General features: G+C 49.7%; 1 protein-coding gene across 1 annotated transcript in view; it reads right to left on the minus strand.

Moving 5' to 3' along the window:
• The window catches only part of GRIN2A (glutamate ionotropic receptor NMDA type subunit 2A), a 1,722,233-nt gene extending 1,712,393 nt beyond the window's left edge, over window positions 1-9,840 (minus strand). The window contains exons 1-2 of the mRNA XM_069210410.1: window positions 8,535-9,840; window positions 4,611-5,027 (exon numbers count right to left, since the gene is read on the minus strand). Of these exons, the coding sequence (XP_069066511.1) occupies window positions 4,611-5,027; window positions 8,535-8,552 (435 nt within the window). The 5' untranslated portion in view covers window positions 8,553-9,840. The remainder of the gene's footprint in view (window positions 1-4,610; window positions 5,028-8,534) is intronic.
• Between the last annotated feature and the right edge of the window lie 2,053 nt (window positions 9,841-11,893).

The following is an 11,893-nucleotide window of genomic DNA, read 5'->3' on the forward strand; positions in this document are numbered from 1 at the left end:
GTCATGTTTTATAGAGTGAAATCATAACGTTCACAATATTGTAACACGTGGACATGGTAAAATCATGCTCAGGCCTGCTTTGGTGCGTGACGGAAGTTGCGTGCCTGTTTGGTGTTTTCGTTGATATGTGTGAGTGTGTGTGCGTGCGCTTCTATGTGTATGTGCGTTGGTGTTTGTGTGTTGGGATGCTGCTTGTGTGATGCAGTACGAGTTTATGTGTTTTGTGTGGTGGGTGTCTGGTTATTCGTCTTGATCGGTGTGGGTGTCCGCAGAGTGTGTTTGTGTGTAGTGCGTGTTTCTTAGTGTTTGTGTCGTTGTAACCATGTGTACTAATGCAAGGTACACTAATGTGTGTGCGCTGGTGTTAGTGAAGGCTTGTATGTATGTCTGCTGAAAGTGGCGTTTGTGTGTTGGGGGTTTCTGTTCCTGAGTGCATGTCGTGTGTTGTTGTCCTGTGTGTGTATGTCTGAGTGCCAGCGTAGCCATGTGAGTGATTGTGTACACTACACTCCGCACCGGCCGCTTACGGCGAACTTGCTTTCAAAATGAGACCACTCTGAAGGGTCAAGCGGAGAGATTAAAATTCCCGTCCCAATATAACGAGCTCGAATTAGACAGGGATCAATGAACCTATCTATTTTTAATTGAAGTCAAGTGGAGATGCCATTGCACCACTGGTATTCCCTCTTAACATTTCGAGCACTTGTCGTCTACAAATTAGAAACTTTCCAGTCGTTCTCCCACCAGTCCACCGAGGATGCTTTTGCTGCAGGCACACCAAGAGGTGGACTCTGACAGCAGTTACACTTGACTTCCCTGCTGTGCTTTATTGAAGGTGTTATTTGTATGCGGCAATTCCTAAATCAGTTGTCACATAGAAAATTGTTAATACGTCATCAGATGTCACTAAATATCCACAGCAGTCTATCGGTGCTTCCGTGCAGAGTCTGGGCTGTGTTCGTTATTCTATAAATAGCTGACTGTTATTGTTCGGCCTGTCACAGACGGCACATTGTTGGGCACAGACTGCGCCGCCGCGTGCACGAGTTTCACTGTGCACTGGAGAGCATGAGTGCGCGTGCGTGTGGGTGCAGAGGTGCTCCGCCTGGGAGAGAGAAATAGCTGTTTATCAGTGCAAGTACTGTTCGGGTCGGCAGCACTGCTGGAAAGCACTAATCCGAAACTGTCGGGCACTGGTGTCATTAAAAACAAGCAAATGTTATGTTTTCGCGGGTAAAAATAGAAAATAGTTCTGTGAAGTGAGGTGCGTCAATGCACTCCGGAGGCTGGTTTCAAAGGACCGCACGTGTGAGTCGCTCCTGTGTTGCTGTGCTATGGTAAATCGTTGCACCACAGTCATAAGACTATCGGGGTGCAGAGCATCTCGGCGTCATCACAATACAGAAGGCGTAGCAGTGCACAGACTGAGACACATCATGATAGAGAATGTCAAATGTACACACAGAGCGGTTCATCACTCACAACACGGGGGTAGCACACCTGCACATACTAAGGTTAATGACACTGAAACAAGTGAATCTGTGCATAGAGAAGAGTTCATCACACTACAGGGTGTGCACTTCTGTACATAATAAGGTTCGTCACATTATAACAGATGCATCGGTGAACACCGTAGAGTTCGTCACACTACATGAGACGAATCTGTGAATACAGTAGGGTTCGTCACGCTACATGATGTGCACTTTTGAACATAATAAGGATCGCCACACCGCAGCACTTATACCTCTGCACACAGAACATTTCTTCGCAGTACAGGAGGTGTGCAATTCTGAACATGATAAGGTTCGTCACACTGCAGGAGTTACACCTCTGCAGACAGTAGAGTTCGTCACACTACACGAGCTGCACTTCAGCACATAGTAAGGTCCGTCACACTACACAGGCTCCTCTGTTCATAGAGAACAGTTCGTCACACTACATGATGTGCACTTCTGAACGTAGTAAGGTTCATCGTACTACACAGACTCTTCTGTGCATAGAGAACAGTTCGTCACACTACATGATGTGCACTTCTGCACATAGTATGGTTCACCGCACTACAGCAGACTCCTCTGTGCACAGAGGAGAGTTCGTCACACTACATGATGTGCACTCCTGCACATAGTATGGTTCATCGCACTACAGCAGACTCCTCTGTGCACAGAGGAGAGTTCGTCACACTACATGATGTGCACTTCTGCACATATTAAGGTTGACCGCACTACAGGAGACTCCTATGTGCACAGAGAAGAGTTCGTCACACTACATGATGTGCACTTCTGCACACAGTAAGGTTCACGCACTACACAGACTCCTCTGTTCATAGAGAAGAGTTCGTCACACTGCGTGGTGTGCACTTCTGCACATAGTAAGGTGCATCGCACTACAGCAGTTGCACATGTGCATACAGAACAGTTCACCACACTACATGATGTGCATTTCTGCACATAGTAAGGTTCGTCACAGTACAGCAGACTCCTCTGTGCACAGAGAAGTTTGTCACACTACATGATGTGCACTTCTGCACGTAGTAAGATTCACCGCACTACAGAAGACTCATCTGTGCACAGTGAAGAGTTTGTCACACTACACGATGTGCACTTTTGCACACAGTAGGGTTCATGGCACTACAGCAGTTGCGCCTGTGCATACAGAAGACTTCACCACACTACATGATGTGCATTTCTGCACATTGTAAGGTTCGTCACAGTACAACAGAGTCCTCTGTTCATAGAGAAGAGTCCGTCACACCACATGATGTGCACTTCTGCCCACAGAAAGGTTCACCGCACTACAGCGGTGGCACCTGTGGATACAGACGAGTCTGTCTCCTGAACACAATGGAGATAATAAGACTGCAGCAGGATGACCTGTGTGCACAGTGAAATTATTCACAATACAGCAAGTGCATCTGGACCCAGTGATGTTCAGGTGCCCCTCTGCACACAGTGACGTTCATCACACTACAGAAGGGGCAGCCCTGCAAATATTGAGGTTCTTCACACCACAGCAAGTGCACCTGTGCGAAAGATGGTTTAAATAACACCGCAGAAGGCGCACTTCTGCTGATAGTGAAATTCTTCCGACTACAGCCGATGCACACGGAGAGGCTCGTCACACCAAAATAGGGGCGCTGGTGAACAGGATGGAGTTAAGAACACTACAGGGGGAACAACCTGCAAACAGTGACATTATTTACAGTACAGCAACTGCACCTCTAGACACAGTGATTATATTTATACTCCATCATGTACACTTGTGCTCACAGTGTCGCTGATCACACTACAGTAGGTGCACCTCCACACATAGTGGGGTTAATCACACTCCAGCAGATGGACGTCTGCGGACAGTGGAGTTAGTGACACTACAGCAAGAGGGCCTCTACTTATAACGACATGTTTACAACACAAGGGAGTTAATAGCACTAGAGGAGGAACCACCTGCACACAGTGAAGGTATTTACACTACAGCAGGTGCACCTCTAGACACAGTGTTGCTCCTTGTACTACAGCGGGAGCACCACGCTGCATAATTACATTCATTACACTCCAACAGGCACATCTCTGCACACGGCGAGGTTCTTCACACTACAGGAGCTCCACCTCTGCACACATTGTGGTTCGTCACACTAGAGCAGGGTCACCTCTGCGCACACTGGGGTTTATCACACTACAGCATGTGCACCTCTTTGCACAGTGGGGCCATCATACAACAGCAGGAACACTTGTGCACACAATGCCATTCATCACACTACAGCAGGAGCACCTCTACACACATTGTAGTTCGTCACACTAGAGCAGGGTCACCTCTGCGCACACTGGGGTTTATCACACTACAGCATGTGCACCTCTTTGCACAGTGGGGCCATCATACAACAGCAGGAACACTTGTGCACACAATGCCATTCATCACACTACAGCAGGAGCACCTCTACACACATTGTAGTTCGTCACACTAGAGCAGGGTCACCTCTGCGCACACTGGGGTTTATCACACTACAGCATGTGCACCTCTTTGCACAGTGAGACCATCATACAACAGCAGGAGCACTTGTGCACACAATGCCATTCATCACACTACAGGAGCTCCACCTCTGCACACATTGTGGTTCGTCACACTAGAGCAGGATCACCTCGGTGCACACTGGGGTTTATCACACTACAGCAGGAGCACCTCTGCACACATTGTAGTTCGTCACACTAGAGCAGGGTCACCTCTGCGCACACTGGGGTTTATCACACTACAGCATGTGCACCTCTTTGCACAGTGAGGCCATCATACAACAGCAGGAGCACTTGTGCACACAATGCCATTTATCATACTACAGCAGGTGCATCTCTGTACACATTGTGGTTCGTCACACTGGGGCAGGATCACCTCTGCGCACACTGGGGTTTATTGCACTACAGCAGGTGCACCTTGGTGCACATTGTGGTTCGTCGCACTAGAGCAGGATCATCTCTGTGCACACTGGGGTTTATCGCACTACAGCAAGTGCACCTCTGTACACAGTGAGGTCATCATACTACAGTTGGAGCACTTGTGCACACGATGTCATTTATCACACTGCAGCAGGTGCACCTCTGTACACAATGTGCTTGACACCTTACCTTGTCAGCCATGATCATCGAAGACCCCCCATGGATGCCAAGGATGGGGATGAAGGTCTGTGAGGAGATAAAATCCAGGATCTGGGCGATTGCCTCTTGGTCAGTGTCATCGCCGAAGACCACCCCATGGATCTTGGTCCCAGACATCAGGTCACACACGTGGGTGATAATGCTCTTAGGGTCAGTCTGGTTCACCAGGAGAGTCACCACGTTGACATCAACATCCGTGGACATGTCCCGAGTCCAGAGGGCGCGGATGTCCCTCTCTGTGATGTAGGGTGTCCGGCCCAGGATGACTGCAATGTTCAACACTGGGTAGGCCTTCTCGGCCCCATGAGCATAGTCCAACTGGACCAGAAGAGCCTGAAACAGCAGCAGAGCCGAGCTGAACATCCCCATCTTGGCGAACTTCAGTCCCTGGAAGGGTGACCAGAAAGCATCAAGTTAGGCCACCAAGTTTCAGTTTACTGAACACAGATCAGAAACAAACACAGAAAACAGACTACCTGTCCGTTGGCATAATACTTGAAATTAACTCTCTCACTGTTCCATCATGGCATTCCACAGCTCTCGCGTTACATAAATCCTAGATCAATGCCTGCTTCCTTCTGCCATCGGATCATCGGAAGTAGTGTGTGATAACACACACAACACAGCAGGTCCCAAGACATTCAAGCTGCCATTGTTTCAACCTACCCTAAACACATGTTCCAGAACTCACCAAATTCCCATTTGTGTTAATCCCCGGCCAACGCCTGTTTCTCTCAGATAACATAGGTTTGAAAATGGTTTGGTGGTGACATCTCTTGCACAAGTGGCATCCCCATGCAAGGGAAACGAATCAAGCCAGCACCCTGTCGATTGCCCCTAACCACATCCTTAGCTCACTTCGTCCATATCACCCGAGATCTGGAAGTGTCTCCCTCAGACTAAAGATCCCTGGAGGAGAGGAAGCGATAACAGCTACGGAACAGAGTGAGATGTCTGGAACCTGCAACACGGGTCAAGCATGTACTGCGCCGATCTGTTCTCTCGCCACTGCCTCAAGCCGCCTTCCTTCGCAGAGCCGGTATTCGGGCCTTTTCACCTCACTGGCCAGATGTCAAGAGGTAAGTGTAGCGACCCTCCGTTAAAAGTAGCTTTTCACCACAGAAGTGCCAGATTTGCGGTGGCCCTGCACCAACTGATGGGAGCGCTCCCTTCTCTTTGTTCAAGGCGCTCAAATTCTGCTTGCCACTCATTCGAAGAAGTTCTCAGATGAGCAGAAGTTTCGCGAGGGCTTCGCGGGATGACTGCGGAAAGGGGTGTGCCCAGAATATTAGTAGACGGGTTGCTTTCGCACCTCCCAAGCTGCCGTGTGTGTGTGTTCTGCAGACACAGCCCAAACAGCTCATTTCCAATTTAAATCGGGCCTACGAGCTCCGCGCCATCCCTGCGGAGCGAAGCCCTATCGCAGCGCTCCCCCTTTGCTAATCGTGCCTCCCCCGCTCTGAAAATGGGAGGGCGGTTGGAGGCGGTGCGGGCCTCTGCAGACACGGTGCGTGGTGTGAGCGGCAAACGGATGAGGCTGCAGCCCCGCATGCCTGACCTGAATGCGTTATCGCCTGAAATTCTGCAGGAAGAGAAAGTGAAGTTTGACTAAAAGAGATTGATCGAAGTGACTGACTTTTCTTTTGGAGGTGGCGGGGGACGGGGTCTATTAAATGGGAAATGATTACATTTCCCGAGGAGTGGCATACTGATCTTTCGAATGGAATAAATAACAGGCGTTCACTCTGCCAAACACCACAGCTGCACGATTTGACTGAATAATTGCCATACCCCCCCTCTCCTCACCACCTCCTCCCTGTTACCAGGTATTAGAGATTTGGGTCAATTGGGTCAAAAGTGACTAGGGTGGTTTTGACAGGCAGAAGAATGCAAAGCTATTGGGGTAACTTTTTGCCACCTTGCAGCGCTTTGATGCATATCTCAGGTAAATAACTAACTCCATAAAAATGCCCCTCGCTTAATTCGACCTCTACTGGGAGGGTGCCATTCACATTCTTTCTTCTGTAGATCTACATACCGACCAACACATTTTGCAGCGCTATACAAATATCTGAGGTGAACAGCGGCATGACATATGTTCTTAGATTGAATTGACGGGCGCGCAGGACCTGTCCTGAGCAGACACCTTTATCTTAATATTTATCTTGTGGAACCACAATGACCAGTGTTTACAGGTGTCTCTGGAGACACCGGGGAAAGGAGACACGTCAACAGACATATCTTTCCTCCTCGCACAGTGTCAAGCTCGCCTGCTTCTCCGCTTGCCACCCTTTAGCCAGGCGTGTATGTCAGGGAGGGGTATTTGATCTGGTGAGATTGTGCAAGCACTCGAGAGCGGATCCCCTCTCAGTCCCCTCTCACTTTGTGGGGGGGGGGGGAGGATGGGGGGGGGGCAGTGGCTGATTGACTGCCCAAGCAGAATCCCGCTGTCCTCGGGAGAGGGAGTCCCCGTTCTCTTCCGCCTGGCATCTGATTAAGGGGTCCTTGGCGTCATCCACAAGTGGGAGATTCTTTCTGCCCAATCAGCGTCTCCGCTCTCTTCCCCGATCGCTAATCCCACGCTCAGCGTCAGCACTGAGCTGGCATGAGGTGTCTGGGAATGTGGTGCTGCAGGCAGCCTCCGCTTCCCAGATGCATATATGTAAGGGGGCCCCCACCACCCACCACCGGGTATAGCCCCATAAGAATCGGAGGCATGTCGGTTAAGGGCGCCATCTCATGGTACCACTGGTCGCACTGCCCCTTCCAGCTCCGAGGGAATCCCCAAGGGATTCGTTCCCTAGTCGACACACAGATACCAACGTCCTCAACCTACTTAGAGGGTCTCAGCGTCGGAAGGGCAACTCTCTTATCCTAAGGTAGGGCTCAGTTGACGCTGCTAGTAAACACGAATTGCGGCAATGGAATCCGTGGTATCAGAAGTATAGCTGCGTGAGTGTGAATTCAAAGGAAGTTCCTCTCTTACTACGTGTGTGTGAGCACTGCAGAGTTTCCCTTCGCTCACGTGGTGCGGAAGAAAAAGGCAGCAGCGCCCTCTACCGGCCAACGAGAGCGCGCCAATCACCGATATAAAGTTTTTGTTCTTCAGCGCCTTTCGCCTGGCACGAGGCACAACTTTGACAATTCTTAGCGCTCGGGGAGGTTGGGGGAATACGGCGCTCAACGTGTCCTTTCATATCCATCCCAGGTTAACGAACCTCGCTGGACAGGTGGGTTGGGGACGGGAAAAGGAAGGGTCGGTCTGCCCAAGACACAGAGGATGTGGAAGGAGGAGGAGCCCGAGTGGCGGAGAATAGTCTTGTTCGAGACGGAAGCGGAAAGTGCTACTCTGTGCAGAGGAAGCAGAGCTCCTCGAGGTGCACAGAGGCTGTGTGGATGCCCCCCACCCCACCCCGTGCTAAGGACAGGATCTCACTACAGCGCACCCTCCTCCTGCCAAAAAGGTAGGCAGCGCCCAGCGACTGCAGGACGGTCGGAAGCCTCATGTGTGGTAAACAGAGATAACCCTGGTGCAAAACAGTGCAGTTCGTATTCTTCTTGTTTCATGACGCATATATTACCTCTGAACAAAGGACACACTTAGGCAACTTCAAAGAAACCGGCTATTCGTATTTATTCAAATTAATTAATATTTAAAAATAAGCCTAGGTTGGAGATTTGAGGCAAACGGAGGTATTCCCAGAGAGACTTAATTTAACGTCTGGCAACTCTCCACTGTTCTACAGAAAAATCCACTCTCATACACGCCTTACACGTAAGCACTGGTCTGCTGCAGACGCGTACCATCCTGCCATGTGCCAAAGTAAACAGCTTGCGCTGGTGTGTGAACGCAATCGAGGGGAGCAGAAGGATAGAAAAAAGGGCCGTACTTACTGCATTCCTCTTCCACATAATGTAGTCCCAGGCTCAGATTCCTCAAAGTCATTTCAATTGTCTGCCCCCAGCCCTCCCTTCGCAGGCAATGCAGCAGAAAAGACGCCCGCTAACCCCCGCGAGCTGTTGTGCAGTTGCTGCGCGCTGCAGTCAAGACACCCATCGTTTCTCAGGGATGAAGACCCCCGTGCTCAAGTTCAGAGACAACCCTTGGTGTTTTCACTCCACACACAAAGCAGCTTCCGATTTCATTCCATTGCTGCCCTGTTCTCCCCGCAGCAGGGCTAACATGCTCGAATCCCCTGCCACCTTCTTCCTCACAGCTTTGTAGAAACGGAGGCATTCAATCGGCGACACATCCTTAAGGTGAGAACCAGAAGTATAGCGCGGTGTGGAGCCTGGTCCCTGAGCAGAGCAGGAGAGGCGAGTGGGTCCGGCTGTGCCGTGCTATGCGGTGCAGTCACGTTCAGGGATGCAGCGACACATTCCGACAGAGCGTCGTGCGCGACGGGCCATCCGCGTGTAACCTCACTGGGAAAAAGGGGGCTAGCAGGAGGACCCTTCAGTGCGCACTGCACCCTAGTAACCCAATCACCATCGACTCGAGCGAAGCGCACACTTCCCTGTTGCGGAGAACAGCATTCTTTGGCACACAGACCATTTGAACTGTCCAACCAAAATTCAGTTTTGCACAATCCCAACTTTAAGTGTCCAGCTTTATTCCACAGTGTGAGGGTCGAATGAGTTGCAGAGATGTCTCTCGGCTCTGGGCCTGCAGCTAGGCTTGGAAAGCGTGCATTGAGCTTGGGCAACAGTGCGCGTCCTTTGGCGCGCATATGTCTCAGACGCACTCCGCCTGGCGCTCTCCGTGGTGCTGAAATTTTTCTAATCCTTCCCTTTTGAAGCGGCGCCCTGGGCAATTGAACTGTTGAAATGCAGCTAATCGATGTAACACTTTGATCGGGCTCTGGCGGATGGCTGCAGTCTGGTGCAGGTGATCTCCCCTCTTTGTGAGGGGTCTGCGGAAGGACTGTGTGCGTGTTTTGTTTATGTGCGTCTGTGGAGAACGGGGGCTGTAGGGCAGAGGGTGCGAGGGAAGAACTGGAGCGTGGAGCGCTACTTCGAAGGATGGCCAATTCACCTCTGATGGCGTAGCTCTGTACTGGCACAAAAGCTTGTTTTTGAAGGGTTGGGGAGGTAAGTGATCCTGACTAATGGTGACTTTTATGTGCCCCCCTTCTGAGCACCCAACGGACAATCAATAAAATACTGCAGTCTCACCCACTCCCATGCCTTTCAGCCGCCTAGCCTGGGCGCTGAGAGACGCAGACGTTGCTCGGAGGCAGCGTGAGGAGAAAGAGAGGAGGCGGGAAAGAGGAGTGCGGCAGATGAGCGCGGCAGCAATGGGGGAGAGACGAAAGAGCAGGAGAGATGCGAGTAGGGAAGAAGGGGGTGGGAGGGGGTGGCGAAGGAAAGAACAAGGTGAATGAACGAGAGTTAACAGAACCACGAGCGAGAGAGAAGGCAGCGAGGCAGAGATACGAGGAATGCGGGATTTACCCAGACAGGTGCACAGAGAGATGTTAAGAAGTTATTTAATTTGTGCCACATTGTTTTGCTTAAAATCTCTTTTGTCTGATCCATCGAACCTCCCATACCCCACATAAAGAATTCTGAAGGTGACGTCGTTCTCCGGTGAAACTACACCTGAAGTTTTCAGCCGCTGTTGGTTATCTGAATAGATTTCGCTAAACAGCAGATAATAAACTATACTTAAATCCTGGCCAGTCATCGTCTACCGATGACCGAAAACCCTAGAAATCATCACAGCCCTCCACGAACATGTCTTCAATCTCACACCCAGCGAAGTGTTTAAATGCCCTCATCTATGATAGTAAATCTGCTGCCATAAGATATATCAAACACAGAACGCAAGATATAAAAACAAACTTCAAAACTTGGAGGAGTTTACTAGCTCTCATTACGAGTTTCTGATGGGGCCTGTTGCTGGAATTCGCAGCCAATTCAGAATTTTAAGTTGTTCTGTTTCACCCAGGGACGTCGTTGCTGAAAGTTACTGAAACGTATCTCATTTTATTAAGCGAACGAGGACTTGCCATTGGGAACCGGTGAAATGTAACCAATTTCCTTGGTAATTTGTAATTTCTCATTCAGTGGACTCCCTGAGTTCCACTTGTAAGCCTCTGTAACCCTTCCCAAAGCTGCCTGGCTTAAATGCCAGGAACTCAGATTGAGGTAGTAACTGTCCTAAAGCATCAACATAAGTCTAATAATGCACAAAGAAAGAGAGAGGATCAGTTTTGGCTCTTGGCTAAACTCAGGGCCATTGAACTTGTGTGATTTTGCAGCAGTAGCGTTTTGTGCATGTTAGAAATGGGGTCTTTGGTTGGCAGTCAGGTTACCCCCTGTCCAAGCAAGTACCCCCCTCTAGTCAGGGCAAAGGAGAAACACACCTGGTTGACCCTCACTCACCCCCTTGGTAGCTTGGCACAAGAAGGCAGGCTTAAGTCAGAAGCAATGTGTAAAGTATTTCTACCAACACACACAGTAACACAGTGAAAACACTATAACATGGACATCAAACCAATTAAAAAAAATAGGTAATAATTATCTAAATCAAAGAGGACGAAAATGATAAAAATCCAACATAAACAAGTTAAAATATGATTTTTCAAAAGAATAATACTCTTACTCCATTTAAAACAATAGAAATGATGATTTTGAATAAAGTACCCGGTTTGCATAAAAAATAAAGCTGCGTGGGCAAGTCTGTGTCAGAAAAGTCAGCATGGAGTCGATCCCTTCCTCTCAAGGGAGTCCATACATCGTTTCTTCTCCAGTCGGGTTGGCGATGCATCATCTTTCTCCCTCAAAAAACAGCAATGTATTTATTCTGGATGGGGTACCTCAGATCTGAGCAGAGTCGGGATGACTTTGACGTCCAAGGATGATGCGTGGAAAATACAGTGGCACAGTGTTAGAAAACCAAGCTGCTTAGGGGTTTGTGTCATTATCAGCAGCCGGAAGCAGGTGTTGCACATTGTTTCTTGAGCCACAATGCGTCGATCTCCTAGCTGCAATGCAGGTGGTCCTTTGATTTCATCTGCAAAGCTGGCAGTGCATCGTTGAACAGCAGCGTTGCATATAGTGCATCAAAAATTTCCCGCACGGGGTTCTGTGCAAGGATTTTCAGCTCTTGTTCTGCGAACTTACCTTTCAAGGGCAGAGGGACTGGATAGCGAAACACTTGGCAGGGCAGGAGTCCCAGGGGAGAGTCCAGGTGCTGGCAGAGGAAGTCTTTGATGGCCCTGGAACTCCAAAACAGGAGGCAAGCTCAG

Source organism: Pleurodeles waltl, chromosome 10, assembly GCF_031143425.1.
Source record: "Pleurodeles waltl isolate 20211129_DDA chromosome 10, aPleWal1.hap1.20221129, whole genome shotgun sequence".
Taxonomy (NCBI): domain Eukaryota; kingdom Metazoa; phylum Chordata; class Amphibia; order Caudata; family Salamandridae; genus Pleurodeles; species Pleurodeles waltl.